At 37.9% G+C, this 24,833-nt stretch overlaps 3 protein-coding genes across 6 annotated transcripts; 2 read left to right on the top strand and 1 right to left on the bottom strand.

The window, feature by feature from the left end:
* The first annotated feature begins 6,138 nt into the window (after positions 1-6,138).
* Positions 6,139-6,631, top strand: LOC141511540 (histone H3). Its single transcript, XM_074220683.1, has one exon. The coding sequence runs from the start codon at positions 6,168-6,170 to the stop codon at positions 6,576-6,578; it is 411 nt and encodes a 136-aa protein (XP_074076784.1). The 5' UTR covers positions 6,139-6,167; the 3' UTR covers positions 6,579-6,631.
* A 2,488-nt stretch (positions 6,632-9,119) lies between these two features.
* Positions 9,120-20,994, top strand: HFE (homeostatic iron regulator). Of its 4 annotated transcripts, none has more exons than XM_074225635.1 (7): positions 9,120-9,400; positions 10,076-10,339; positions 12,512-12,676; positions 12,867-13,142; positions 13,323-13,433; positions 13,993-14,025; positions 19,097-20,994. In XM_074225635.1, exons 1-7 carry the CDS (start codon positions 9,328-9,330, stop codon positions 19,111-19,113), a joined length of 939 nt encoding a protein of 312 aa, XP_074081736.1. In that variant the 5' UTR covers positions 9,120-9,327; the 3' UTR covers positions 19,114-20,994. The 4 variants fall into 4 exon arrangements, with proteins under 4 accessions (XP_074081736.1, XP_074081733.1, XP_074081734.1 ...); XM_074225632.1 differs by having other exon boundaries at positions 9,121-9,400; positions 12,398-12,676; XM_074225633.1 differs by having other exon boundaries at positions 9,121-9,400; positions 12,398-12,676; positions 15,939-20,994.
* On the bottom strand, positions 17,770-19,500 carry LOC141514657 (histone H1.3-like). Its single transcript, XM_074225636.1, has one exon. The coding sequence runs from the start codon at positions 19,448-19,450 to the stop codon at positions 18,800-18,802; it is 651 nt and encodes a 216-aa protein (XP_074081737.1). The 5' UTR covers positions 19,451-19,500; the 3' UTR covers positions 17,770-18,799.
* Positions 20,995-24,833: the final 3,839 nt, after the last annotated feature.

Raw genomic sequence — 24,833 nt, 5'->3', positions numbered from 1 at the left:
AAAGTACTTGGAAAAACTCAGGTTTCCAGAGAAATTTCTATAATTGGAGATGAAGATAAATATGCCAAATGCATCTCAAGAAATTTTCTAGGGTTATTAAGTTCTAATAATGTTTTTCCTTCATCTTCGAAGAAGACCATGACATCAGGGAAGTGATGCCATGATAAGCACATGAATTGGATTTGAGTGAGGGGGGTGCTAAGTCCCCAGTCTCACTTTCTCCTCCAGAGGCATCTATGTTAAATGACCCAGATATGAATCAGGAAGACTGGAGATGGCCCTGGATGCAGGCAACCAGGGTTAGGTGACTTGCCCAAGGTCATACAGTTAGTGAGTATCAAGAGTCTGAGGCTGGATTAGATCTCCTGTCCTTCTGACTCCAAGGTCAGTGCTCTATTCCACTGTACTACCTAGCTGCCCTTTATTAAGTTATTTACCTTGTAGTAGAGGGTAATGGAGATGGTCAGTGGAACCCTCTAATCTGCTCTCCTGCAGTCTGTAGGGTCATTCATGGACCCTTCAAAGTTTTGAGCCTGTGTTCTGGGTCAACACTGAATGACTTTCACTTTAGAATGATGTAACAATCTTTTATTGATAGAATGAAGGACTAAGCCAAAGAGAATTGGCCCCTGAACCAGGAAGAGCTACCTCAAATAATCTTTGCAAGTGACACATTTTTCTTTCTTTCTGGCTGTTAACAGATCAGAACTCTTAGTTCTTCCCCAGACTTCCAGGGGATGGGGGCTGCAGGGACACGAGTAAGGAGTGATATCACCACTAACTATGGAAGCTTTTCATAAGTAGGAGAGAGCTTACCTGTGTTTAGATAAACCAGAGACCGAATTTTGAGTCCCTGTTTTGTATTTCTTTCCCTGAGCACAAGCCACCATACATTGATTCTGAGATTAGTATTTCTAGCTAGGGTAATAACAACATGAGATTGAGGGTCTGGGAACTACCTGTCTCTGGACAGAAATTAATACCGTATACCAAAAAGATGATCACATCTTTTCAGAGGAGATGCCAGGAGGATACTTCAAGTGAAAGTTCAAACCAAGACATTGCTTGTTAGAAGATTGCCTTCATTTAGTTGTTCTGACAGCACAGGTCTGAGTTGATAGTGAAACACGAGTAAATTATTCCCCCAAAAGTATTTCATATTGATATTTTAAGGATAAATCCTAGGGAAATTAGAATGTGTAACAGATTACCGTAATATGTTTTTAAGTATTTGCCAAAGAATACATATGAATTTCTTATATTTCAAACATTTTTGTGGTAGAGAAAATAACTGTCTGATATTACTATGTACATTAAATACACTTTCTAGACATGATCCTATTACTTTAAGCTTTGTTTTAGACTTTTTTCCCAAGTCTTACTTTAGCATGAGAACATAGTTAGCAAGAATCTGAGAAAAACTTTATTTCTTTGTTTTAGGGCTCCCCTAGTACTAAATCGTAACAGCTGGAAGCCAGGGCCAGGGCCCTGCCTTACATTTGGACAATGTAGGTAGGTGTTTCTGAATGTATGGATATGGATATGTGTATATAAATACACACACACACACACACACACACACACACACACACACAGGCTTGACTAGAAATTTATTAACTGAGAGCTGAGAGGGTATCAACGTTTTCTTGCAAAATTTGCATTGTCAGTTTACCTCCTTGGCTTTATCCTTTCTTGTATACACCATATTTATAGAGAACTCAGGGTGAAACAGGACCTCATATTGTCAGTCTAATATTTACTTTCTTCAAAAGTGCAGTGGTAAATTAATCCTGGTCTTTCAAATCAGATTTTTGTTTGCACTGGACTTGATCTATTTCTCCCTCTTCCTTTTTAAACACCAGTTCTAATTCTAGAGAAGCTAATATCTCCAGTCAGTTGGAAATAGTCAAATCAGCACTGAAGAAAGGCTCAGAGTTTTGGATTTAGAGTCAGAGGACTTAGGTTCATCTCTGATGATTTTTCAATCTCGCATTTCCAACTACATAATAGTCATCTCAAACTAGAGGTTCTATTGATACCCCTCAGCATATCCAAAACTGAACTCATCATAATCTTTCCTCCCCCATCCTCTTCTTCCAGACTTCCCTGTTATTCTCGAGGGAACCACTATCCTTTTTGGTCACTCAGACTCAAAACTTAAGTGTCATCCTCTACTCTCATCACCCAAAGATCTGTTGATTTTTCTTTTGTTCTTCCATATAAACCCCTTTGTCTCCACTGGCACTGACACCACCCTAGAGAAGGCCTTCATTATCTTGTGCAGAGCAGTTAGTGGATACTCATCTTGGAGTCAAGAGTTCAAATTGAAGCACAGATACTTGATACTCACCTGCAGCCATCCTTCATATCTGCCCACTGCTATTGACCTGTTACCAGTATGGCCTAAGCTTTCAATGGTCAGCTATTTCAGAACAATAATTAGGCCTTGGAGACTGGTGACTTAGCACAGCAACACCCTCACTGAAATCCAATTCATATCCTTGTCATGAATAACCTCCCTGATGTCAGTCTTGAAAAATGAAGGACAAGGAGATGGCTAGTTGGCGCAGTGGATAAAGCACCGGCCCTGGAATCAGGAGTACCTGAGTTCAAATCCAGCCTCAGGACTTAATTACTTAGTTGTGTGACCTTGGGCAAGCCACTTAAGCCCATTTGCCTTGCAAAAAAAAAACCTAAAAAAAAAAAAACAAAGGACAAAACATCATCTCATTCTTGGAACTACAGCCTTGGTCTGCTTGCTATAACTCTCTCTCTCCACTCCAGTACATCCTCTACCCAGTTATCAAAGTGATCTGTCATAGGTTTGACTTTGTTACATTCCCCCACCTCCAATTTAGTAATTCCAGTGGCTTCCTATCACTTTCAAGATCAAATATAAATTCCTCTATTTGATGTTCTTCTAACTCTTTGCAAATTGCCCTCCCTCCAAGCTTTCAGTCTTCTAATACCCCATGTTTTAATACACTAATCTCTTTTCTGTTTCTTGAACAAGATGCTATATCCTAAGTATAGGCATTTTCACTAGCTATCCCCCATTCTTGGAATACCTTCTGCCCTCCAGTTTCCCTATCTTCCTCTTTTACAGGAAATCTTTCTTGATTCACTGAATTCCTTCCCTCTGTTGATTATTTCCAATTTAATTCCAATTATTTCCATTAGCTTATTTATTAAACAAGATGGAACTAACTACACACATACCTAGAGGCTAAAGTTTTTCATAGAACAGAAATGAGATGCTATTAAGTTTGCTTTTGTAATTCTGAATAAAACTTTATAATATTCTTCTGGGTTTATTCATCACTATTATTGTGTTCAAAAAAGAAAATAAGGCTAGTATGGCATGACCTACCTTGATGTATCCAAGTTGAATCTTCCTCAGTTAGCTGGGGATGGGGGGAGGGTGTTGTGCTGGGATCCGATGGTGACTTGATCAGATCTGTACTTCAGGAAGATCACTTAGGCAGCTGAGTTTCAACTGGATTGCAGTGGGTACAGGCCAAACAGCAAGTGGCCTGTGTTATATACTGTCAGAAGAGACAAGGAAACATATGGAAAAGATGTTATAAAAGTAAATATAAAAGGCCTTAACAACAAACTGAATTGGGGAGAAGAGGGGATAATTGGAGGCAGTAAATAGATTATTTTGGATTCTAATATATATATATTCTTGTTTCCTAATCTATGATTGGGTCAAACTCACAATAGTCATATTGAATGGGAAGAACATTATGCAAATAAAGAGATTGGAATTCTATATATTTAATAGTTTACTACATGATTATTTTTAACCAATCACAGAGCCTACATTCCTCTTCCTATGGCTGCTATAACTATTAAGTCACTACTTAATCTTGTTTTAATTTCTGTACCTTTGTATTTGCTTTTGTTATTTTGCAGAAAGAAGAGTGGGAAAGCTCCTGTCAAAGTTATAGATAAATTTCTTCTTCTAATAGTCAATTCTCAGCTGGCTATTTGCATTGTCTGCCACTTTAAGGTAATGAATACACACACACACACACACACACACACACACACACACACACACACACACACAAACACACAGAAACACACATAAAAGTTTGGTTCCTAGACACCTAATCATTGTTCTGAAATAGCTGACCATTAAAAGCTTAGGCCATACTGGTAACAGGCCAATAACAAGTGTTACATTAACCCTCAACAGTTTTTCCCAACTTTCAGGCCCTGCTGCTACTAAGAAGTTGGGAGTTCCCACAAAGTTCAAGGCTAATAAAGATTCTGAGCTGGTAGACACTTAGAAACCAAAAGAAAACAATAAAATCCAAAGGCTCTTTTGAGCTTCCACCCCTCTGAAAGAACCATTGGGTGTGTTGCTTTCCTAACCTACAAAAATGCATTGCTCTCCCCTTTCATTGAAAAAGTTAAGGAGTCAAGGCTAAAACTCTTTGTAGGTGAGGTTAAAAATAACTTACCCAAATCATGGAAATAAGCAGTAATAGTCAGAAATCCAACTCATATTCTCTTAATCAAGCCTGATGTTGAATTTATTATTCCTTTTCCTTTCCCTGAAGCACAAGTTATTTAAATTCAACAAAAGTAGTGGAAACTTTGGAGTGAAGTTTATTAAGTTCTGTATTTAGTGATCTGGATTCGATTTCACCTTTTTATACTTGCCACACTTCCAGGCTGGAGATCCATATTTGATAAAATGATGATGGATGGTATCAAGGGCTTACTATGAGTGAATACCTGTACTTGATGCAGAGAAACATGGGCATAGTGGGTGATAAGGTTACTTGGAGACAAACTTTGTAAATCTTTTGTTTGCATGTAAAGAGAATCTTCCTACCTCCATCATCTAATTTAGGCCACACCTGAGGTCCTGATCTTCATTTTGGATTGCATTGCTTTTGTGGGACAGCCAGGAAGCACAGGTCCTGGAAGACCATCCAAAAGAGACCCCTCTCCCAAAGGCAAAATCTCCAGTGAGGGACTTGGGTCACTCCCAGGTCACCACCCAGTCCCATGGACTCTGGGAGAGAATTTACAGGGAAAGAGGAAAGGAGCTCACCCTCTTTGACCTTGCAAGTAGCTAGTAATCCACGTGGGCTTCTCTTAAAACTCTTTCTGTTGTTTGCTTTTCTTAATATGCTATAACTTCCTTTAATATATCTCTTATTTTCTTTCCAAAACCTGCATTCCCGAGTATGAGTCACAATTCCTCCCAGGGCAGAACTGAACCCAAAAAACAAATCAGTGTCTATACACTGAGCTTACAAATAGTAAGAGGGAGACTGCTCCAGCTCTTTATAACTGGAAATGAAACACATAACATGGTGATAAAAGTCTAATTTCTCAAGGATACTATCTCTTAAGTTGTTGCAATGTAAAAGCTATATGAATGACACTTTTCTGAAGGAAATACTTGCAGAAAGACATTTTTTCAGAAAGGGGTGCTTAGAAGGCTAGAAATTTCCTTTTCTCTTGAAATTACATAGGCAACAATTACTCCCTCCCTTCCCTATCACAGCAGAAGATTGGATTCACAAGGATTTCAGAATCCTTGCTGCTACTTTGTTATGTCTACCAAAATAGGATTAAATCGACTAATGAAAATTAAAAGAATCACATAAGGTAATCTGGTATAAATTAGTATAGTATGTAAACTCCTTAGAATAGGGATTATTTCTTTGTATTCCTATCGAACATCTGGAATGTAGGTGAGTGATAAATGCTTGGTTGATTGATTGATTGATTTAAAGAAACTAGAAAGAAGAAAACATGATCAGATTAAAAAAAGAGAAATCTGGTTTCAGCAAAGTAACAGTCTAAAAAAGCTCTATATTTTTTTTCCAAAGAAATATTTCTTTTATTTGGTTGCAGGAAACCTCAAATAGCATTTAAAAGAATAACTTTTACAACGACATAGCAACAAAAGAATTTGTGTCAGCCTTTCTTAAACTTAAGTCCTATTGGCAGGGAAGAAACAGAAAGAAACCTGAAAACACTTAAGAGTCTTCAGTTGCCAACTCGAAGGTGGACCAATCCTGGCTCAACGCGGGATTTTTGAATGTGCTAGCGTCCAATCAGAAAAGGGCCTTTGTCTATATATAGAGCACTATTTTAACTTTTTTTCGCAGTTTGTACTTTTTACTTCATCAGGTGGTATGGCTCGTACTAAGCAGACCGCGCGAAAATCTACCGGCGGCAAAGCTCCGCGTAAGCAGCTGGCTACCAAAGCAGCTCGTAAGAGCGCGCCGGCCACGGGCGGCGTGAAGAAGCCTCACCGCTACCGGCCCGGCACCGTGGCGCTGCGGGAGATCCGGCGCTACCAGAAGTCCACGGAGCTGCTGATCCGCAAGCTGCCCTTCCAGCGGCTGGTGCGCGAGATCGCTCAGGACTTCAAGACCGACCTGCGCTTCCAGAGCTCGGCCGTGATGGCCTTGCAGGAGGCGAGCGAAGCCTACCTCGTGGGGCTCTTTGAGGACACCAACCTGTGCGCCATCCATGCCAAGAGAGTGACCATCATGCCCAAGGACATCCAGCTGGCTCGCCGTATCCGCGGGGAGAGGGCTTAAACGGCTGCAGTCTTTAAAATGCCATACCCAAAGGCTCTTTTCAGAGCCACCCACAATTTACCTAAAAAATCTGTGGCCCTCTTTTTGTACGTTGTGCATAATTTAGCGCCCTTTTAAGAAAAATTTTTAGGAGCCGATGATTTATTCTCGGGATGCTGGAGTTTGTTGTTAAGAGATTATAGCTACCTATAAAGAGCCTATTTAATTGTCACTCCCTGCCACAGCCCTGGGGAGGAGGGGTGACTGAGAAAGGAGAAAGTTCTAACTGCAATATTTTTCTCCCACTGTTTTGGGCATGCGTGTGCAAATAAATTTTTTTTTTTGTTTAGCTCCTCAAATATTTTTGATTTGCTAATGTGACTTGGGCTGATTTAGGTTCCAAATCACAAACTAAAGCCCTAAGATTATCCTTAGGAGTTTAGGCAATTTCCCAGATTAATTACTTGATCAGTCAAGGGTACCCTGCATAATTATTACAAAATATTATTTCCTAAATGAGTATCTTTCAACCAGTCTTAATCTGCACCTGTTTTCTCAACTATAAAATGAGTTTTTAATGACATACTTAATGTACATGAAAAATTCCATTCTCATAAGAAATATACCTAATTCATTTGGTTAACTTTTTTTGTAACTAATATATCTAATTGACTGGATCTAAAAGAGTTAGAGAGCCATGCCTAGTCAGGAAGACTCAGCTTCCTGACTTTAAATCTGGTCTCTGACATGTACTAATTGTGTGACCCTATCCAAATCACTTAACCTTGTTTGTCTCTGTTTCCTCATCTGGAAAATGAGCCGGAGAAGGAAACTGCAAGCCATTCCAAAATCTTTGCCAAAGAAAACCTCAAATGGAATCACTAAAAGTCAGATTAAACTTGAACAATTGGACATTAACTGTTCCAGTACTTTTCTTTCACAAAAGCTTTTATTATAAGTATCTTGCTTCATATGGAATTTTCTGTGTATGACTAGGAAAAATATGCCTAATAATGTAATCACTAGATCTAAGGTTCTTGGAGTATAGCATGGGATAGTGGAAAAAGCAATAGATCAGAAGTCAGAGGATGTGGGTTCAAATACTGTTTCTCCTTGCCTTCTAAGGGACTTTGGCCAAGTCATGTAATCATCCTTCATAGGCTTCACTTTATCTTTAATGAAGGGATTAAATTAGTTTTCCAGAGAAATCTGTGATCATATGATTACTTTTATTCAAGATTCCTGTTTAAACCAAGGAGGCTGCATTTACTATATTAAAGCTATTTATTGGCAAGACTATACAAAAGAAAGCTTGAACTTCATATGTAGTCATTACGGCCCCCAGAATTTGGAATTTCCTTGGTCATGTCAAGGTAAAGCTTTTACTTCTGACAGGAACTAACCATTATCATAATGTAATATAATTCTCATTTAAGTGATTGTTTGATAGGCTCGAGACTGAGTATTAAAACTGAAAACCCTACATCATAGGATTTCATGATCTATTCCTTCCACATCAGATTTCTTACAGGGATTAGGCTGCCCCATAATAGCAAGAATGCAACCAAGGACTGTCTTTTGAGTCACCCTTACAGCCAGCCAACTCCCACTCCCCAACTAAATTTGTTCTAGAAACAGACCTTGGAATAGGCCTTGGAAAAAATTCCATCTCTCAGATAGACTGTTTCCTGGTCTGTAAAATGAAGGTGTTAGATTAATCTAAGTGGTCCTAGCCCCCCCCCCCCCCTTCTTTTGGTCATGATTAGCAGCTTTGTAAAGTTTTATGGACTCCTTCATAGTATAATGTTTTGCTAATTACATTCAAAATTGAAAGAAATATCAAATTTCAGTTAGAGGTTAGTGAAAAAAGTGTCAACTTTTTCTCCATCCTAGTTAACAGAATTCCCGAAATTTGATCTACAGGCCATGGATCCTAGGTTAAGAATCCTGGGTACAGGCGGCTAGGTGGCTCAGTGGATAGAACACAGGCCCTGAAGTCAGGAGACTCGAGTTTAAATCCAGCCTCAGACATTTAATAATTACCTAGTTCTGTGGCCTTGGGCAAGCCACTTAACCCCATTTGCCTTGCAAAAACCTAAAAAAAAAAATTCTGGGGATAGATAATATTTACAGTATCTCTCAAATCTAAATCTGAGCATTCATTAAGATTGAAACTGGAAGGAAATTGAGAAATCACCTATTCAAATCCCTTCATTTTACAGATATTCAAAATAAGACCTGTAGAGTAGACAGTCAATGAGTATTTGCAGAATGAAAGAATTTCCCTATGCCTGCTCTTCCATTTCTTTTGCTTTGCCTGAGGATGTTTGCCTTGCTCTGGCTCACCTGATCAAACTGCAGAAGTTGAGATGTAAGCTTCCCGCAAATAAACATGTATGATGACCATGTGCTCCATGTACTTATATTCATCCATTCTGAGTATGTTTGTTCAAGGCTTTGATCAATGCCTTCTGAAATGTGTACTGTGGGTCACAAAAGAGGGCACAAAGATAAGCCAGTCAAAGTTCAATAGCACGTAACAGCTCCTGTGTTTTCTTCTGGGGGCAGGACAAAGAGTCCATCCTTTTCAGTGTACAGACTATTTCAGCACAACATGGGGTGGGGTACATTCTGAAAATGAATGCCCTCCCGGTCCTGGAATAAAACACCTTAGGCCTCTATAAGGGATTTGGGGTCCAGCAGACGAAGGAAAGGCAAGAGAGAAGGGCATTCCTGTGACTTGGAAATACCCGGCAGGCTCAGGGTTGCAATGAGGATACTAACTCAACTGGCTCTTCTTCTGATCTTCCTAAGGGTAGTGGTCCAACAGCAGGGGCCATCTCGTGAGTCTAAGGGTAGTGGTCAGCAGGTGGGGTGGGTCACCGGGAAGAAGAACAGGAGTGAAGAAGTAGTTCAGTCCTACCTCTACCCTCATCCTCACCTCTACAGTACAGGAATTAGGAGAAAGGTCCTATTGTCCTTTAAACTTTCCTGCATTATTTGGATTTCCTTATATTTCCTCTCATTGTGGATTCTATAGCTTTCAGTTGTTCATTCTCAACTCTGTCCTCATGTCCTCATTCTTATTTGATTCTTAAAAAAAAGAAAATACAAAATCTATGAGGTTTTACATAACCATAGGATCACTGATTTGAGTTAGAATGGACTTTACAAGCAGTCCTGTTCTTATCTCTCTTTTTAAAGATAAGGAAAGTAAGGTCCAGAGATATTAAGGGACTTGTCCAAGGCCACACAGAATTTTAGAAGAGTTGTAACAGGAATTTGAGTGTATATTATCCTTTTACCTTCCTTTCTTAGTTCCATCTTCATCATCAAACTAGAATTTATGGCTTCCAAAAAAAGATCATTGCCTCAACCTTTGTCCCAGTAGGCTCTACCAAGTAACAGATGACATTTATGTGATTATTTTTCTCTAATGGAGCTGAAGAATAGCTAATGCAGAGATATTATTACTCTTCTCTGCTAAGTGTCTGATTCAGTGTCTCTGTCTTCTCCAGGGTCTCATTCTCTTCAATTTTTCTTCATGGGGGCATCACATTCTGAATCAGGACTCCCTTCATTTGTGGCCCTTGGCTATGTGGATGAGCATTTATTTGTCCACTATGATCATGAAAATCGAAAGGCAAAACCCCAGGGCCCATGGATACAGAAGGAAGAAATAGATCAATTTTGGGTGAGACTTACTCAGAGCCTGAAGGGATGGGCTCACATGTTCATTGTTGACCTTTGGACCATAATGGACAATCACAGCCAAAGTCAGGGTAAGTATTTGAAGTGCTTTACAATTGCATAATTTTTTCCTTTCAGTACCCTCAGCATCAATTTGGAACTAGAGCAGTTAGATCTGGGACTGGGACAACTGGAAAAGGTACAACTTACATCTTTTTTTTTTTTAAAGATTTTTTTGCAAGGCAAATGGGGTTAAGTGGCTCGCCCAAGATCACACAGCTAGGTAATTAAGTGCCTCAGGTTGGATTTGAAGTCAGGTACTCCTGACTCCAGGGCTGCTGTTCTATCCACTGTGCCACCTAACTACCCCCCAACTTACATCTCTTGATCAACACAGAGTAATCATACTGATTAATGACCCTTCCCTTCTGATACAATAGCAAGAGGAATTCCCAATTACTGTATATAAAATGAATTAATAAGTATGTATTAAGTCTTATGATGCATCAAGCCCTATGCTAGATGTTGGGAATATAAAAATAAATGAGAAAATCCCTGCTATCAGGGAGCTTAAATGGGGGAGGAGTGCTTAGAGAAGGAAGTTTTGTTATGGGGAGGTACCAAGATGGTGAGTGAAACCTTAGGATAGTCAAATATGATTTCCTTTTACCAAAGCAAATATTAATTTCATTGCTATTCTGAAAGAGGTGGAAAGAGATTAGCTGTTCTACATCCAGAGTACATGGTTGGAATGAATATTCAGTCTAGGGCTGATTAGATATAGTGATTTAGATAAATCTTTCATTCTGGAAGAAGACCATGAATCAGGGAGGTGATACCATGACAAGCACATGAATTGGAGTTGAGTAAGGGATTGCTGTACTAATTCACCAGCCTCACTTTCCCCTCCAAGGTCATCTGGGTCTAGTGACCAGATATGAATCAGGATGGCCCTGGATGTGAGGTAATCAGAGTTAAGTGACTTGCCCAAACTAGTAAGAGTCAAGTGGCTCCAAGGCCAATGTTTTATCCAGTTCACCACCTAGCTGCCCCAGTTATGTGAATATGTACCTCAGAAGGATAGGAGGGTAAGAAAAGGTCTCTGAAGTTCTGGTCTAGAAGTTGCTGTCACAGATGGGCAAAGGCAGACAATGGAGAGGCTCAATCATAAATATTAGAACCAGAAGGGACCTTGAAGAATAATATAGAGTGCAATACATAACCCAGAAAGCTTAAATAACTTATCCAGAGTCACAAAAATTAATGGAAAAACTGAGACATTAACATTTTCTATATTAGAGACATTTTATGTTCTACTTCCAAATTATTGTAGGTATTCCATATACTCTAAATATGTTAAGAATGGAGCATATAATATTTTTACTTTTTCATCTTTGCTTTAAAAAGAAAATGCTGGTAACAGCTTTAAATATGTCAAGAATAAAATAATAAGTAATATATAAAATTTTTATCTTCCATCTTTCCTTTGAAAAATATGCTGGTAACTGAACAAGTCTTCTTTCTAAAGTCCAGTTGTATTTGAAACTTCCCTCTTCTATCCTTCTATCTTCCCTCTATCTACCCTTCCCTCTATCCAAGAAGGGTAGAGCTTAAAATTTAGATGGAACAGACTGGGCTTTACTGTTCAACAATTTAAGAAATAATATAAGGAAATAGCATACAAGAAACAACATAAGGCTTTAGTTTTTTATTAGCCCTAAGAGGAATATAACCAAAAAAAATAAAATGCCAGGATAGGACTTGTGGTTCAGCTGTAAGTTTTTCTATTCCCCCCTCCCCATCTCAGGGCCTTCCTCTTCAATTTTGGGAAATTACTGAGATAATGCTGTTGTAGAGCTTCATTATTATGACATTTGAATCAATTTTCCTTGTCGCTAAACATTGATCCTCAATGTGAATGTGCAATCTCTATCCTTGGAATATGTTATTCGCTTCTGTTGTTCACCCACAGATGAAACATATAAACCTAATGAAATTAGCACCAAGATTTTTCCAGTCCTTTTAGGCAGGCTATATTCCCTCAGGTTTGTACATGTACATACAGATGTATATACACAAAATGAAGTTTAGAGAGATTCACAATAGAACACTTCAGCTTTGATAACTGATCAGGGATTGGGGATCTTCAGGGTCTCACATACTACAGGTAATCCTTGGCTGTGAGCTCCTGGAGGAAGACAACAGAACCAGAAGTTTCTGGAAATATGGCTATGATGGTCAAGACTATCTCATCTTCCATCCAGAGACAATGAACTGGACGGCAGCTCAGCCTGAAGCCCAGGTCACAAAACAGGAATGGGAGATGAACAAGATCCGGGCAAAGCAACATAGAATTTACCTAGAAAGAGATTGTCCTGAGCAACTCCAGAGATATGTAGAGACTGGAAGTGAAATCCTGAATAAGAAAGGTATAATGCTGACAAAGTTCTTCCAATGTTTTGTGTGTGTGTGTGTGTGTGTGTGTGTGTGTGTTTGAAGCCTATCTTGCTCTGTGACCCCACTGGAAAGTCACTGGAAAGAGGTGAACTGAAAGCTTCAACCTTCCTGAGAATGAATTGAGAGAGGTTCCTTACCTTTTCCTTTTACCTACACTTTCAGTGCCTCCATTGGTGAGAGTCACCCGCCATGTCACTCAGGAAGGTGTTATCACTCTGAGATGCCAAGCTCACAACTTCTCCCCAGGACAAATCACCCTGAGCTGGTTATGGGATGGGAAGCAACTGAACCAAGGAACTGAGCTAAGGGACATCCATCCCAGTGGGGATGGAACCTTCCAGATCTGGATATCTGTGGATGTTATCTCAGGAGAAGAACAGAGATATGCCTGTCAAGTAGAACACCCAGGACTAGACCAGCCCCTCATTATGACTTGGGGTATGAACCAGAATGAATAATGCAAAAGAGAGGATCTTTCCATGTGGGGGAAAAAAGAGGTTATTTATTTGGGCTGTGGACATAGAATAATTCTGGAAACTACTTTGATGGGGATGAGGAAGGGGAGGGATGGGGTGATTGGGGGAATCATAGACCCCTAACTTCCCTATCCTGTTTCAGAACATCATCCACGCTCTGTCACCCTGGCTACAGGGATCACCATTGGGATCTTTGTTAGCATTATCTTCACCACTTTAGCTGTCATCATATGGAAGAAGAAAAAAGTGTCAAGTAAGTAGGAAAAAGGAAAGTGATTTTTGCCTTGCTGATTATAGGAACCCCTAAGACATTCCATTTACTAGGCATTGTTAAATTATTCAGCATCAGAAATGATATGGTTTTATCAATGGAAATGACATTAAATAAGATGCATTATTACTAGCTTTGCTCCTATACCCTAAGGACCATGGAAACTTTAATCTGCAGCTAAAATCTCTAATAGGTCTCACTGCACTAGAATGTGAACTCAAGAATAGGGACTACTTTTTCAATTGATTACTCCACTACTGTCATGCTCCTTGGCCTAAGCAGTTTATTCCTTATTTGTGGTAGGAACTGAGTCTGTTTGGGGCTATATACCCCTTTCAACATCATTCCTCTTAGCCCCCCATGGGATTTACCAGGGCTTTTGCCCATGAAAAAGAAGGAAAACATACATTTCCAACTGAATAGAGATGGCCTTTGGAGCTGAGTAATCCAAAACAGAAAAATGAGATTAAAATTAACAGAAAAATTAACTGTGACTCTCATTTCCCTATATCCCTCATCATAAGGTTTCTTATCCCTACAGGAAGACTGATGAGGAACTATATCCTAGCTGAAGGTAAGTATGTAAGACAATATAAAGGAACCCAAGCAAAGATGTCACATACTACTTTTGTTTTTTTCTGAACATACCTCAGAACTTATATTTTACTGAGAGTAAAAGAAATGATCAATTAAGCATTTATGAATATCTACATACAATAATAAACATAAAAAGTAAGACCTCTCACTTAAATATTGCCATTGCATCCTCACAACAACCCCGTGACATAGGTCCTATCATTATCCCTATTTTATGGATAATGAAACTGAGGTTAACAGGAGTTAAGCATCTTGCCCAGTCTCACCCAACTAGTAAGTTTCTGAGGCCAGATTTGAACTCAAGTCTCCCTATACCAGGCCTTCTGCTCCATCCAGTCCATATCATCTAACTGTCCTATCAAATGTTGGGGGTGGCACAGGAAATATTGAAAAGAAAGGTCCAGGGAACTATTCCAGATAAAATTTTCAAGTCTACCAAGATAATTTTTCCAATGCCTTCTACTAATACTTGAGGGGAGTGCTCACTGCCTCAGCTAGATCATTTTCTCTTATAGAATTATCAGTTCCACACCAATGCCAAATTTATATTTATAGCCTTGACTACTGAACTGCCTCCATGGGTATTCCAATGTGAACTTAAGATTCAGGATGTCCAACACTTCTCTTACTGACTTTTCTATTTCTCTCAAGGGCACTGATATTTTCACATTCAATCAGGTTCATTAACTGAAGTCATCTTTGCCAACTCACTTTCCTTTATCTCAACTATCCAGTTTGTCACCTAGTCCTGTTTATTTCTTTCTAATATTTTTAAGCTTAAATTTTTTTTCTACTAATTTCCTCAATTCCATTCATTAGAGACTGTCCCAACACACCACTAGATTTCCAAAACTATCACAATAATATTTAAGAGAGCTACTATAAAGACCTGGAGTATTATAGGAGGGAGGAGACAGGAGGGACAATGTGTGGGAACACAGGCTACTCTAATGGCCATGACACAAATCATTTCCAAGTAAACGGCCACCTGGACAGTCTCAAAAGCTGGCATGTATTGCAGTGACAATAGGATAGAAGGGCAGCTGGGGAGAAAAGTCACCAAGGACCTCAGCTCTGTGGGCAAGTGTCAAAACATGCCCCCAAATATCAGGATCCATTATATGGCCAGCTTCAATCCAGAAGGTCAAAGCCAAAACCTCCTAGAATGTTATCTTACATTCGCTTTCAGAGCATTTCAGGGGACAGGAATTTAGGAGGTGTTTAAGAATCAGTACTTGGGTATCTTGGGAAGAAGGGGGAAGATTCCCCATTATGTTAAGGGACTACAAGGGGCTCTACATGGGGTCGCTGGGGTGAGGGGACCATCAGAGATGGGTTGATGTGGGGCACTTACCTTGACCCACAAGGAGTAGTGCGAATTCTGAGGAGTCCCTCAGATTTTGGGGGCATCCCGGATTTCATCACCATTTGTTGAGGCTTGCTTCAACTTGGGGCTTACAGCAATGACCTCCCTCCCGGAGGGGAGCTGAGAAGTCAAGCCACCACTGCCTTATGCCTCCAGCTCAATTTTATTACTGCTTAGCTTCTACATATATACTGTTAGGTCTTCTGGGGTAGAACAAAGAAAATGAGGGAATGGGGGTGCACAAGTGGTGTACATACAGCGTCTTGCATTACAGGATAAGGGGGTACATCAGGGGGAGGTGGTAAAACACAGCTGTGTCCTGTGCCCTTGGGCTGTGGGGAAGAATGACCAGCTCCCAAGGACTCCATCTCTCAGGGCGACATGCCAGCTCCTGAGACTGTCCAGGTTGCAGTTTACTTGGAAATGATTTGTGTCATGGCCGTTAGAATAGCTTGTGTCCCCATAATCATGATATAGACATATGAGACATGTCTCAACTCTTCCCATACTGCATTTCTTTTCAGGAAACTGATCCAGCTGGAGGAGAAATAATTAAGAGTCAGACATTCTGCTGATCCTCAGCTGCCAGTTTCCTCTTTATAATCTCAGTGGAAAGAGCCCTGGAAGGTGACATCCATGCCATGAACCCATCACCACCATTCTTTCACCTTCTACATTACATTATATAGATAAGTAAAAAGCATATACAAAATCATTTCAAGAGAGAGAGAATATTATACAATTATCCAATTGTACATCAAAGCATCCAGTCTTTGAGTGGGTCTCAGGCTCTCTTCTGAGCTATATCAATATCAAGTATCTGAAGACATTGTTTTAAGGTTAAACCTGAGAATTGAAGTTATGATAAAAGTATTGGCTGTTTCATGGGGTTATTGAACTTGGTAGAATTGCTATAATGTTCTGGCATAAACAGTTAATCTCTGGAAATTTATTGAATCTCAAGAGAGAATGCTCATTAATAAATTAACCTTCACAAATGATTGTCATTTCTAGTCCTGTTTTATATTTCCCCCAGGCAGGCATTCTTCATTACAGTCAAAATGGCCAGTTAAATGTCCACTGTCTCACATCTGCCACCTAGGTACTTTTACATAGGTTGTACCTCTATATCTTGAATGCATTCCCTCATCCCCTCTGCCTCAAACAAGTCCCTAACACACAAGCACAACTCAGATACTACTTCATATATAAATTCTTTCATAATTTCTCTAATTGTATAATATTTGGTCCCTCTTGAAATGATTTGCATTTAACTCATCTATATACAACTTCTATACACTTAGTCGAATGTAAACTCATTGAGGGTAGATTATTTTTCTTTTGGCTTTGTATATGGTGCTTTGCACACAACATAGGAGCCACTTAAATATTTCTTGAAGTTGATATAGGGGAGTGTCCATTGCAAATGAACTTTGTATCTAAATTTATGTGGGAGCCTAAATTTTTGATATTGGATATTAAAGTCATGTATTGAACACCTAATTAGGAAAAAAACAATTATTTGCTCTTTCAAAGCTTAGTAATTTGAATTGTCCTTCTCTGAATGATACTGGTCTTTTAATATATTGACAAACTGACAAATTCTTAGTATTCAATTTTGAATTTCCTAGACTCCATACTTCTAAAAAGTTCTACCATTCCATTTATCTCCTGATAGCCTTGAAGTAGGGCTAGAAAAAATTATTGAAGCATCTATAAAGGACTGAACTTTCTAGGGGCTAATTTGTGCCAAGTTGAGTAATATGAAACCATACTTGTGATTTACCTCAAATGTACAGGATTCAAATGTAATTTCTATAAACAGTTGTGGACTTCTGATCATTTCTAATGTACTATAGTGTAAAAAAATGTGGGAGGGATATTGAAGTACAGAAAAGAACTCAACACATATCTTAGAAGTTACCCAAGAAAAAAAGGAATGGGAATGGGAGTGGGCATCAGTAGAATATAAACCCATGACCAAAATCAAAAGAAAACACAGGCAAAGGAAGATGTAGATGTTTTGGGGCTGTTCAATTTACCATCATTATCTCTATCATTTTATATAGTCCTTTCTCAAAATCCAAATTTGCATTATAATTTACTATTTTGAAGTACATGTTTTCTTGATTTATCCATCCTTATGGCAAGCAGTCTATCTAAAACCATGAATTAAAATTAAATGCAATAGGAAAAAAAGATATTTTCATTAAGATCAGGGATAAAGCAAGGATACCTATTGTCACTTTAACTTAGATCTAGAAATGATAGCTATCTTTAACATTAATGGGGGGGATGACAGAATAAAGCAAAGAGGAAACATTTTTTGCAATTAGCATTTTATTTCGAAAATCCTACAACCTAACTAAAAAAGTCTTCAATCAAATAGCAAGATATAAAATTAAACTCTTAAGTCACACCTTCTGCAAATGACCAACAAAACTAAGCAAGAAAATAGAAAAATTCCACATCAAATAATTACTGATATATAAAATATGTGAATCCACCTACACAGAAATTATGTGGCTATAACTAAGAATTTTACAGAAATAAAGGAAAAAATTAAGATTTTTAAAAATGGGAGTGGCTTAAAAAAGCATTAAAGGGAACATTTTGGGTTTCCTACTCTCAAAACTTTTCCTTATTTCTTCGTTAATTTGAATTTTCTTGACCTAGTAACCTAACAAAGTTAACATACCAATCCTGGGCTCTTAAAATGTAAGATAAAGCCGATTCCTAATATTTCTGGAAATGTACACTTCAAAAATGCAAAAATTCAAATTGTTAGGTATGAGGCAGAAACACAACACATAAATTTGACCAAGTTCTCTACCTGTGACTAAACATTCGTTCTTTTGACTTTTTTTTTCTATCCTGCTGACTTCAGTTGCAAATACCTTAAATGCTAGGGAAAACCAGATTGTTAAAACTATTGCTTCAGCAGTCTACAATCTTCTCTGAAGATTACATATTAGAAACACTAATGGCTCAGTATTACCAGCTGCAAGACATTAGTTACAGAAAGCTTAGTAAAGTGGGAGAAAAAGTTCAAGACTTAGGTCTGACAAAATTCTCCCGTCTTAAGCACTTTATCAGCTAATATTGCTAATTAACAGTACCTAAACAAAACCAAAAATTCGGTTATTGACCCCAGTACCAGTGAAAAACTCCACAAAATACCCCTCCTTCCCTCTCCCAATCTAACTCATAGATAAGTGGTCACAACAAAAGCAACCAGGTTGCCTTAATTATCTAGTTCTTTAGTAGGAAATTTCCAGAGGAAAGTTTCTTTACCATCAGGTGCTAAGCAGCTCTCAACAAGATTCTGAGGGTGGCTCTTAAAAGAGCCTTTGGTGGGGGGGGTTTCTTGAGCAGAATTTGACAGCTACTTCTTCTTGGGCAAGACCTTCTTGGGCTTAACAGCCTTTGGCTTGGCAGCCTTGACTTTAGGTTTCACTGCTTTGGCCTTGGCTGGACTCTTAATCACTTTTTTCGGCTTGGCTGCTTTGTTGGTCTTGGGACTCTTCCCTGTTTTCTTGGTTCCAACCACTACCGGCTTCTTTGCCTTTTTTGGAGTTTTCACGCCCTTGACAGTTACAGAAGCAGCTTTCTTCGGCTTAGTGGCAGGTTTTTTAGCCTTAACCGTAGATGACTTTTTGGCCTTATTCTTGCTTTCACCTAGAAATATTTTCTTGTTGAGCCTGAAGGATCCTGAAGCCCCGGTGCCTTTGGTCTGCACTAAGGTGCCTTTGTTGACCAAACTCTTCAAGCCCAACTTGATTCGGCTGTTGTTCTTCTCCACATCATAGCCGCTGGCCGCAAGAAGCTTCTTGAGAGCAGCAAGAGACACCCCATTACGCTCAGTGGACGAAGCCACCGCGTTGACAATAAGCTCTGATACAGGGGGGCCTACAGCCTTAGGCCGCCCTCCTTTATTGGTTTTTTTGGGAGGCGCTTTCTCTACAGGAGCAGGAGCTGGTGCAGTAACTGTAGCAGAACTGGGCTCAGCAGATGCGGCAGGTGCTGTTTCAGACATATCAGCAACAGGAAAAAAAAAAAGCAGAAAGAACAACTAACAAGGAACGGCTCCGACCCGGGGTATATATAGGGCGGGGCTGTGCTGTGATTGGTGCGTTGCTTGGACCACCATGTGGGCCCAGTAGACTCTGTTCTGGCTTCGAAATTGTGTTTGTTACACATCAAAATAGTCCAAACTCAAAATATCCCTTACTCCAAATCAACCTTTTTTTATCAAAAAATCATCCTTGGCCTCCTACGCTTTACATGCATTTTCTCTTGTTAATAAATATAAAATATGCTACCCAAAGCTTTCAAAAATACTTGCAAAATTCAATGGCAAGAAAGCAAAGTTGCTCTATTATCCAGTTAAAATTAATATTTAAAAGGATAAGGCTTGTGACCTTTGAGAGATGATTCTTCATGTGTCTGGCATCTGATTTATCTAAAAAACAAATTGTCTGAATCCAGAACTTTGCTATAAATCTCTCTGTAGTTGAAGGAAGTAACACAGACTCCTTACAGGGCAGCCCATGGACCTTTAGTATTCCTACTAATTAGCATTAAGTTCCTACTAAGTGTTTATCTTTTTAAAGTATTGATTCACTTGATCCAAAAACATTATTTCATCTTTTAGGTTCATATTTTTTTTTATTCTTTTTTAATTACAATACTTTGTTTCATTCGGTCTGTAAGGGGACCTTTTTCTTATGAAGGACTGAAATCTTAACAATGAAAATAGAAATCAATGTAATGAGTTGATTTATTTATTTGGGAGCAAATTTTAAAATTTAGTAAAGAGTATTGTGAATAATGTGGATTTGGAATAAGGAAATATTAAAGAAATAAGACAAATAGTAATAATAAAGTAACTCATTATTATTCTGACCTTTGGGAAAGAGGAGCACCCAAAGAAAATGAAGGCAAGTATAGTGATTTGATGTGGAGTGCTCTGAACTCAAGAGTCAAGAGACCTAGTTTCAACTTGACAATTGATGAGGATAGTGTTCTCCATGTTGTAAAGTGATGACTTAATGTGTGAAATAAAATAAACTGGATTGAACCAATGGCTATGAGACCTTGGGCAGATCATTTACCTTTTTTGAACCTCTTAAAATTCTTCACTGACTACAAAAATGCTCCAAAGAAAATAAAAAGAAACTGAGAATAAAAATAATAAAAATAATTTGAAAAAGAAACATTCAAAAATGAATTTTGTTTCATGTTCTTAGAATAATTCTTTTCTAAGATAACTACTTCCACAAAATGTGGATCCATAAGTTAAGATTAAGGTTCAAAAATTTGTTCTAAAAATCAGTTCTTCCTGACATCTATGGTTGTTGTTGTGTTATGGCACTACCAGTCACCCATACTAAAACCTGAAAAATCATTTTGATTCTCTCCCTCATCTTTCAAATTCCTTCTTCTGGCCCTTAATATTTCTATATAAATCCTTTCTAATTAAATTATCTTTGAATTTATGTAACTGGAAAAGAATAATTTCATACTTATAAAATCTAAAATGTAAAACTTAAATGTAGAAAAAAGATTAAATTTCTTTGTAAAGCAAGATACATTGTGTGGTCATTTTTCTACTTAAATATCCAGTAGGTGATACTTATATTAATTTCTGTAGTTTAAAAAAAGGTAATATAAAACTATGCTTAGAATGAAATCAGCAGGTGAAAGACAAAAGTTGAAGTGCTATTTGAAATCAGAATAAATTAGTATAAATTAGTATGGGGGGGTGAACAATTTGTGTGTAACCAAATTAGATATATATAAATCCTGTCCTTTTTTTAATTAATGGAAGTATAATTTTTATACTTACCTCAATCATACCAATCCTTCAAAGGATGAAAAAAATCACTAAGAACTTCTAGTCTAGATCTCTCTCATTCTCACCAATATGAGAAAGTTGGTTTCTACAGTTTAAATAATATTAATATCAGGGACCTTCCTAGAGATTGTGATAGCTGAGAGAAAAGACATCCTACATTTGAAGAGATGAATTTCAGTCTAAATTTAGCCCAGGAAGAATGAAATTCTGAACACAAAAGTTTTTTTTTTGTAAAGATGAAACTATGAATAAAGAAGAAAATATGTAAGTTTTCTGAAAAGATGAATATGAATATGTAAGAATACACCAACTGATCTTTTTAAAAATGGAAGCAAGTACAAGAAATGAAAAATGAATACACAAATATAATACTCTAAAAGTACTGGGGGGTTTTGGTACTTAAAGATTTTATTTTTGAGTTTTACAATTTTTCCCCTATTCTTACTTCCCTCCCCCCACACCCCACAGAAGGCAATTTGCCAGTCTCTACATTGTTTCCTTGGTATACATTGATCCAAACTGAATGTGATGAGAGAGGAATGTACTTAAGGAAGAAACATAAAGTATAAGAGATAGCAAAAGCCGACAATAAGATATCAGGTTTTTTTCCCTAAATTAAAGTTAATAGGCCTTGGTCTTTGTTCAAACTCCATAGTTCTTTCTCTGGATACAGATGGTGTTCTCCATTGCAGACAGCCCCTGATTGGGACTGATGGAATGAGGGAGTCCATCAAGGTTGATCATCATCCCCATGTTGTTGTTAGGGTATACAGTGTTTGTTCTGGTTCTGCTGATCTCACTCAGCATCAGTTCATGCAAATCCCTCCAGGCTTCCCTGAATTCTGATCCCTCCTGGTTTCTAATAGAACAATAGTGTTTCATGACATAGATACACCACAGTATGTTAAGCCATTCCCCAACTGAAGGACATTTACTTGATTTCCAATTCTTTGTCACCACAAACAGGGCTGCTATGAATATTTTTTTGACAAGTGATGTTTTTACCCTTTTTCATCATCTCTTCAGGGTATAGACCCAGTAGTGGTATTGCTGGATCAAAGGGTAAGCACATTTTTGTTGCCCTTTGGGCTTAGTTCCAAATTGCTCTCCAGAAAGGTTGGATGAGTTCACAGCTCCACCAACAATGTAATAGTGTCCCAGATTTCCCACATCCCTTCCAACAATGATCATTATCCTTTCTGGTCATATTGGCCAGTCGGAGAGGTGTGAGGTGGTACCTCAGAGAAGCTTTAATTTGCATTTCTATAATAAGTAGCAATTTAGAGCAATTTTTCATATGACTATGGATCTCTTTGATTTTCTCATCTGTAAATTGCCTTTGTATATCTTTTGACCATTTGTCAATTGGGGAATGGCTTGTTTTTTTGAAAATTTGACTCAGTTCTCTGTATATTTTAGAAATGAATCCTTTGTCAGAAACATTAGTTGTAAAGATTGTTTCCTAGTTTACTACATTTCTTTTGATCTTGGTTACAGGTTTTGTCTGTGCAAAGCTTTTTAATTTAATGTAATCAAAATCATCTAGTTTGTTTTTAGTGATGTTCTCCTTAGTTTATAAACTGCTTCCCTTTCCATAGATCCTCTAAAGGTATTATTAAACTTGCTAAAATTCACGTTGAACAGGGTCTGGCAAGGAAAGCTAAGGATAAAAAAGATAAAGAGCTTTTTTAAAGTTATATTAGAAAACAATGAAGGATCAAAGACATCATGATGGGAGATAATTTTGCTGTTTTCAGTCATGACTGACTCTTCCTGATGCTCTTGGTGTTTTCTTGGCAAAGATACATTTCCTTCTCCAGCTTATTTTACAGATGAAGCAACTGAGGCAAACAGGATTAGTTGACTTGCCCAAGGTTAATTAATTAATTCCTAAAATCAGACTTGAACTCAGGTGTTCCTGACTCCAGGCCTAGTGTGTAAGCTAATACTTTTGGGAGATACTAGCTGACAAGGCAGAGCTGCTCTGAGTTGTTATTTTTTTCAAACATGAAGTTGAGCTTTGGACTGGAAAAGACAGAACAAAAGTAACACAAAGATAATAAGGTTTTGATACCCTGCATAAGTAAGGAGAGAGTAAGAAAGGACCCAACTACTTTTTGATGACAATGACCTGACCTGGATCAATTACAACCTAGAGCAATGGTTATGGAAGTGTGGTCCACTGTCCCTGAGACATTTTTGGGAGCACTGTGAGGTCAAAACTATTTTAAAAATTATATTAAGACTTTTTTGTCTTTTCTACTCTCATATATATATATATATATTCACTTTCCTGAGTAAACAGCAAAATCTCCCAAAGGCTACATAATCTGTTTATTAAAGATTTAAACTGAACATAAAAATTAAGCTACTATCTTCTATAAAGAATTGTGCCTTAAAATTGGAAGAATCTACAGGTATCACTGGACTTCCTGTCATTTGAAGAGAATCTTTTCCATTTTTCATTATTTGAAACAATGAAACATAAGAAAACCATAACAATAACATAAGAAATATAAATTGAGGGAATAATAGAAGTATAGAGGAAACAAAGCTATTGCTTTTGTAGGAAGATATGATAGTTTTTCTAGAGAACCTTCTTTAATTGAAAGGATTTCAGCAAAATTGGATATAAAATTAACTACCACAAATCATTCCTTCTTCTGTTTATTCTCAAAGTAGGCCTATATAAATACCATTCAAATTCATTACAGAATATAGAAAATATCTGTGTCTTCCTTCCAAGACATTTACTGAAACTATGTGAACGTAAAACACTCTTTAGAAAAATAAGGACAGAACTGAATAGTCGGAGAAATATTAATTGCTCATGATTTGACCATGACAATATTATAAAAATAGTATTACTTAAATTAATTTATTTATTCAGTGCCATACCAATTAAATTGCCAAAGGATTACTTTATAAATCTAGAAAAGAATAAAAACAAAATGGATGGTCAAGATTGTTAAGGGAAGAGAGTTACGATGTCAGATATAAATATGCATCCTTACATATACACACATGTATATGTACATATACATTCATTCATAATTTATCCTCCACTTAGGTTTCAAACAAATCTCCCTAAAGTACAAGCTTGATAGTGTCCTGAACAACCCCCCCAATTCAATAAATTTCCTGGTTCTCTTGTTTCCTTTATAAAATCCAATTTATTTTTTAATGCCCTCCTACCTTTCCAGCCTTCTGATACCTTAATTCATCCTCATGTACTCTGAAAATCCAGTTATGCTACTCCTTGCTTTTATTTGACTTACTATATGCAAAGCATCTTTAGAATTATTCAGTGATGAAAAAAAAAAGCCACTTCCCCCTGAGAACTTAAATTCTATTGGAAATGCTATTTATTAGATAAGATTTTGGTTAGTTGTATATCCAAAAATGTTGTTAAATAGGAATAACTGTCTCTACATTTGACAAGTCAAGTAACTGCCCCTTTAGGGGCGGCTAGGTGGTACATCGGATAGAGCACCGGCCCTGCCTCAGACAATAATTACCTAGCTGTGTGGCCTTGGGCAAGCCACTTAACCCCATTGCCAAG

The sequence above is a fragment of the Macrotis lagotis genome, chromosome 2, assembly GCF_037893015.1.
Source record: "Macrotis lagotis isolate mMagLag1 chromosome 2, bilby.v1.9.chrom.fasta, whole genome shotgun sequence".
Taxonomy (NCBI): domain Eukaryota; kingdom Metazoa; phylum Chordata; class Mammalia; order Peramelemorphia; family Peramelidae; genus Macrotis; species Macrotis lagotis.
This window is presented reverse-complemented; position numbering and strand designations above follow the sequence as displayed.

Excerpts from the sequence above, each read along its gene's own strand:
- LOC141511540 (XM_074220683.1), top strand. The coding sequence starts at position 6,168 with ATGGCTCGTACTAAGCAGACCGCGCGAAAATCTACCGGCGGCAAAGCT.
- HFE (XM_074225632.1), top strand. The coding sequence starts at position 9,328 with ATGAGGATACTAACTCAACTGGCTCTTCTTCTGATCTTCCTAAGGGTA. Across the intron at positions 9,401-10,075 it reads CCAACAGCAGGGGCCATCTC|GGTCTCATTCTCTTCAATTT; the intron begins GTGAGTCTAAGG and ends TGTCTTCTCCAG. Across the intron at positions 10,340-12,397 it reads CAATCACAGCCAAAGTCAGG|GGTCTCACATACTACAGGTA; the intron begins GTAAGTATTTGA and ends GGGGATCTTCAG.
- LOC141514657 (XM_074225636.1), bottom strand. The coding sequence starts at position 19,450 with ATGTCTGAAACAGCACCTGCCGCATCTGCTGAGCCCAGTTCTGCTACA.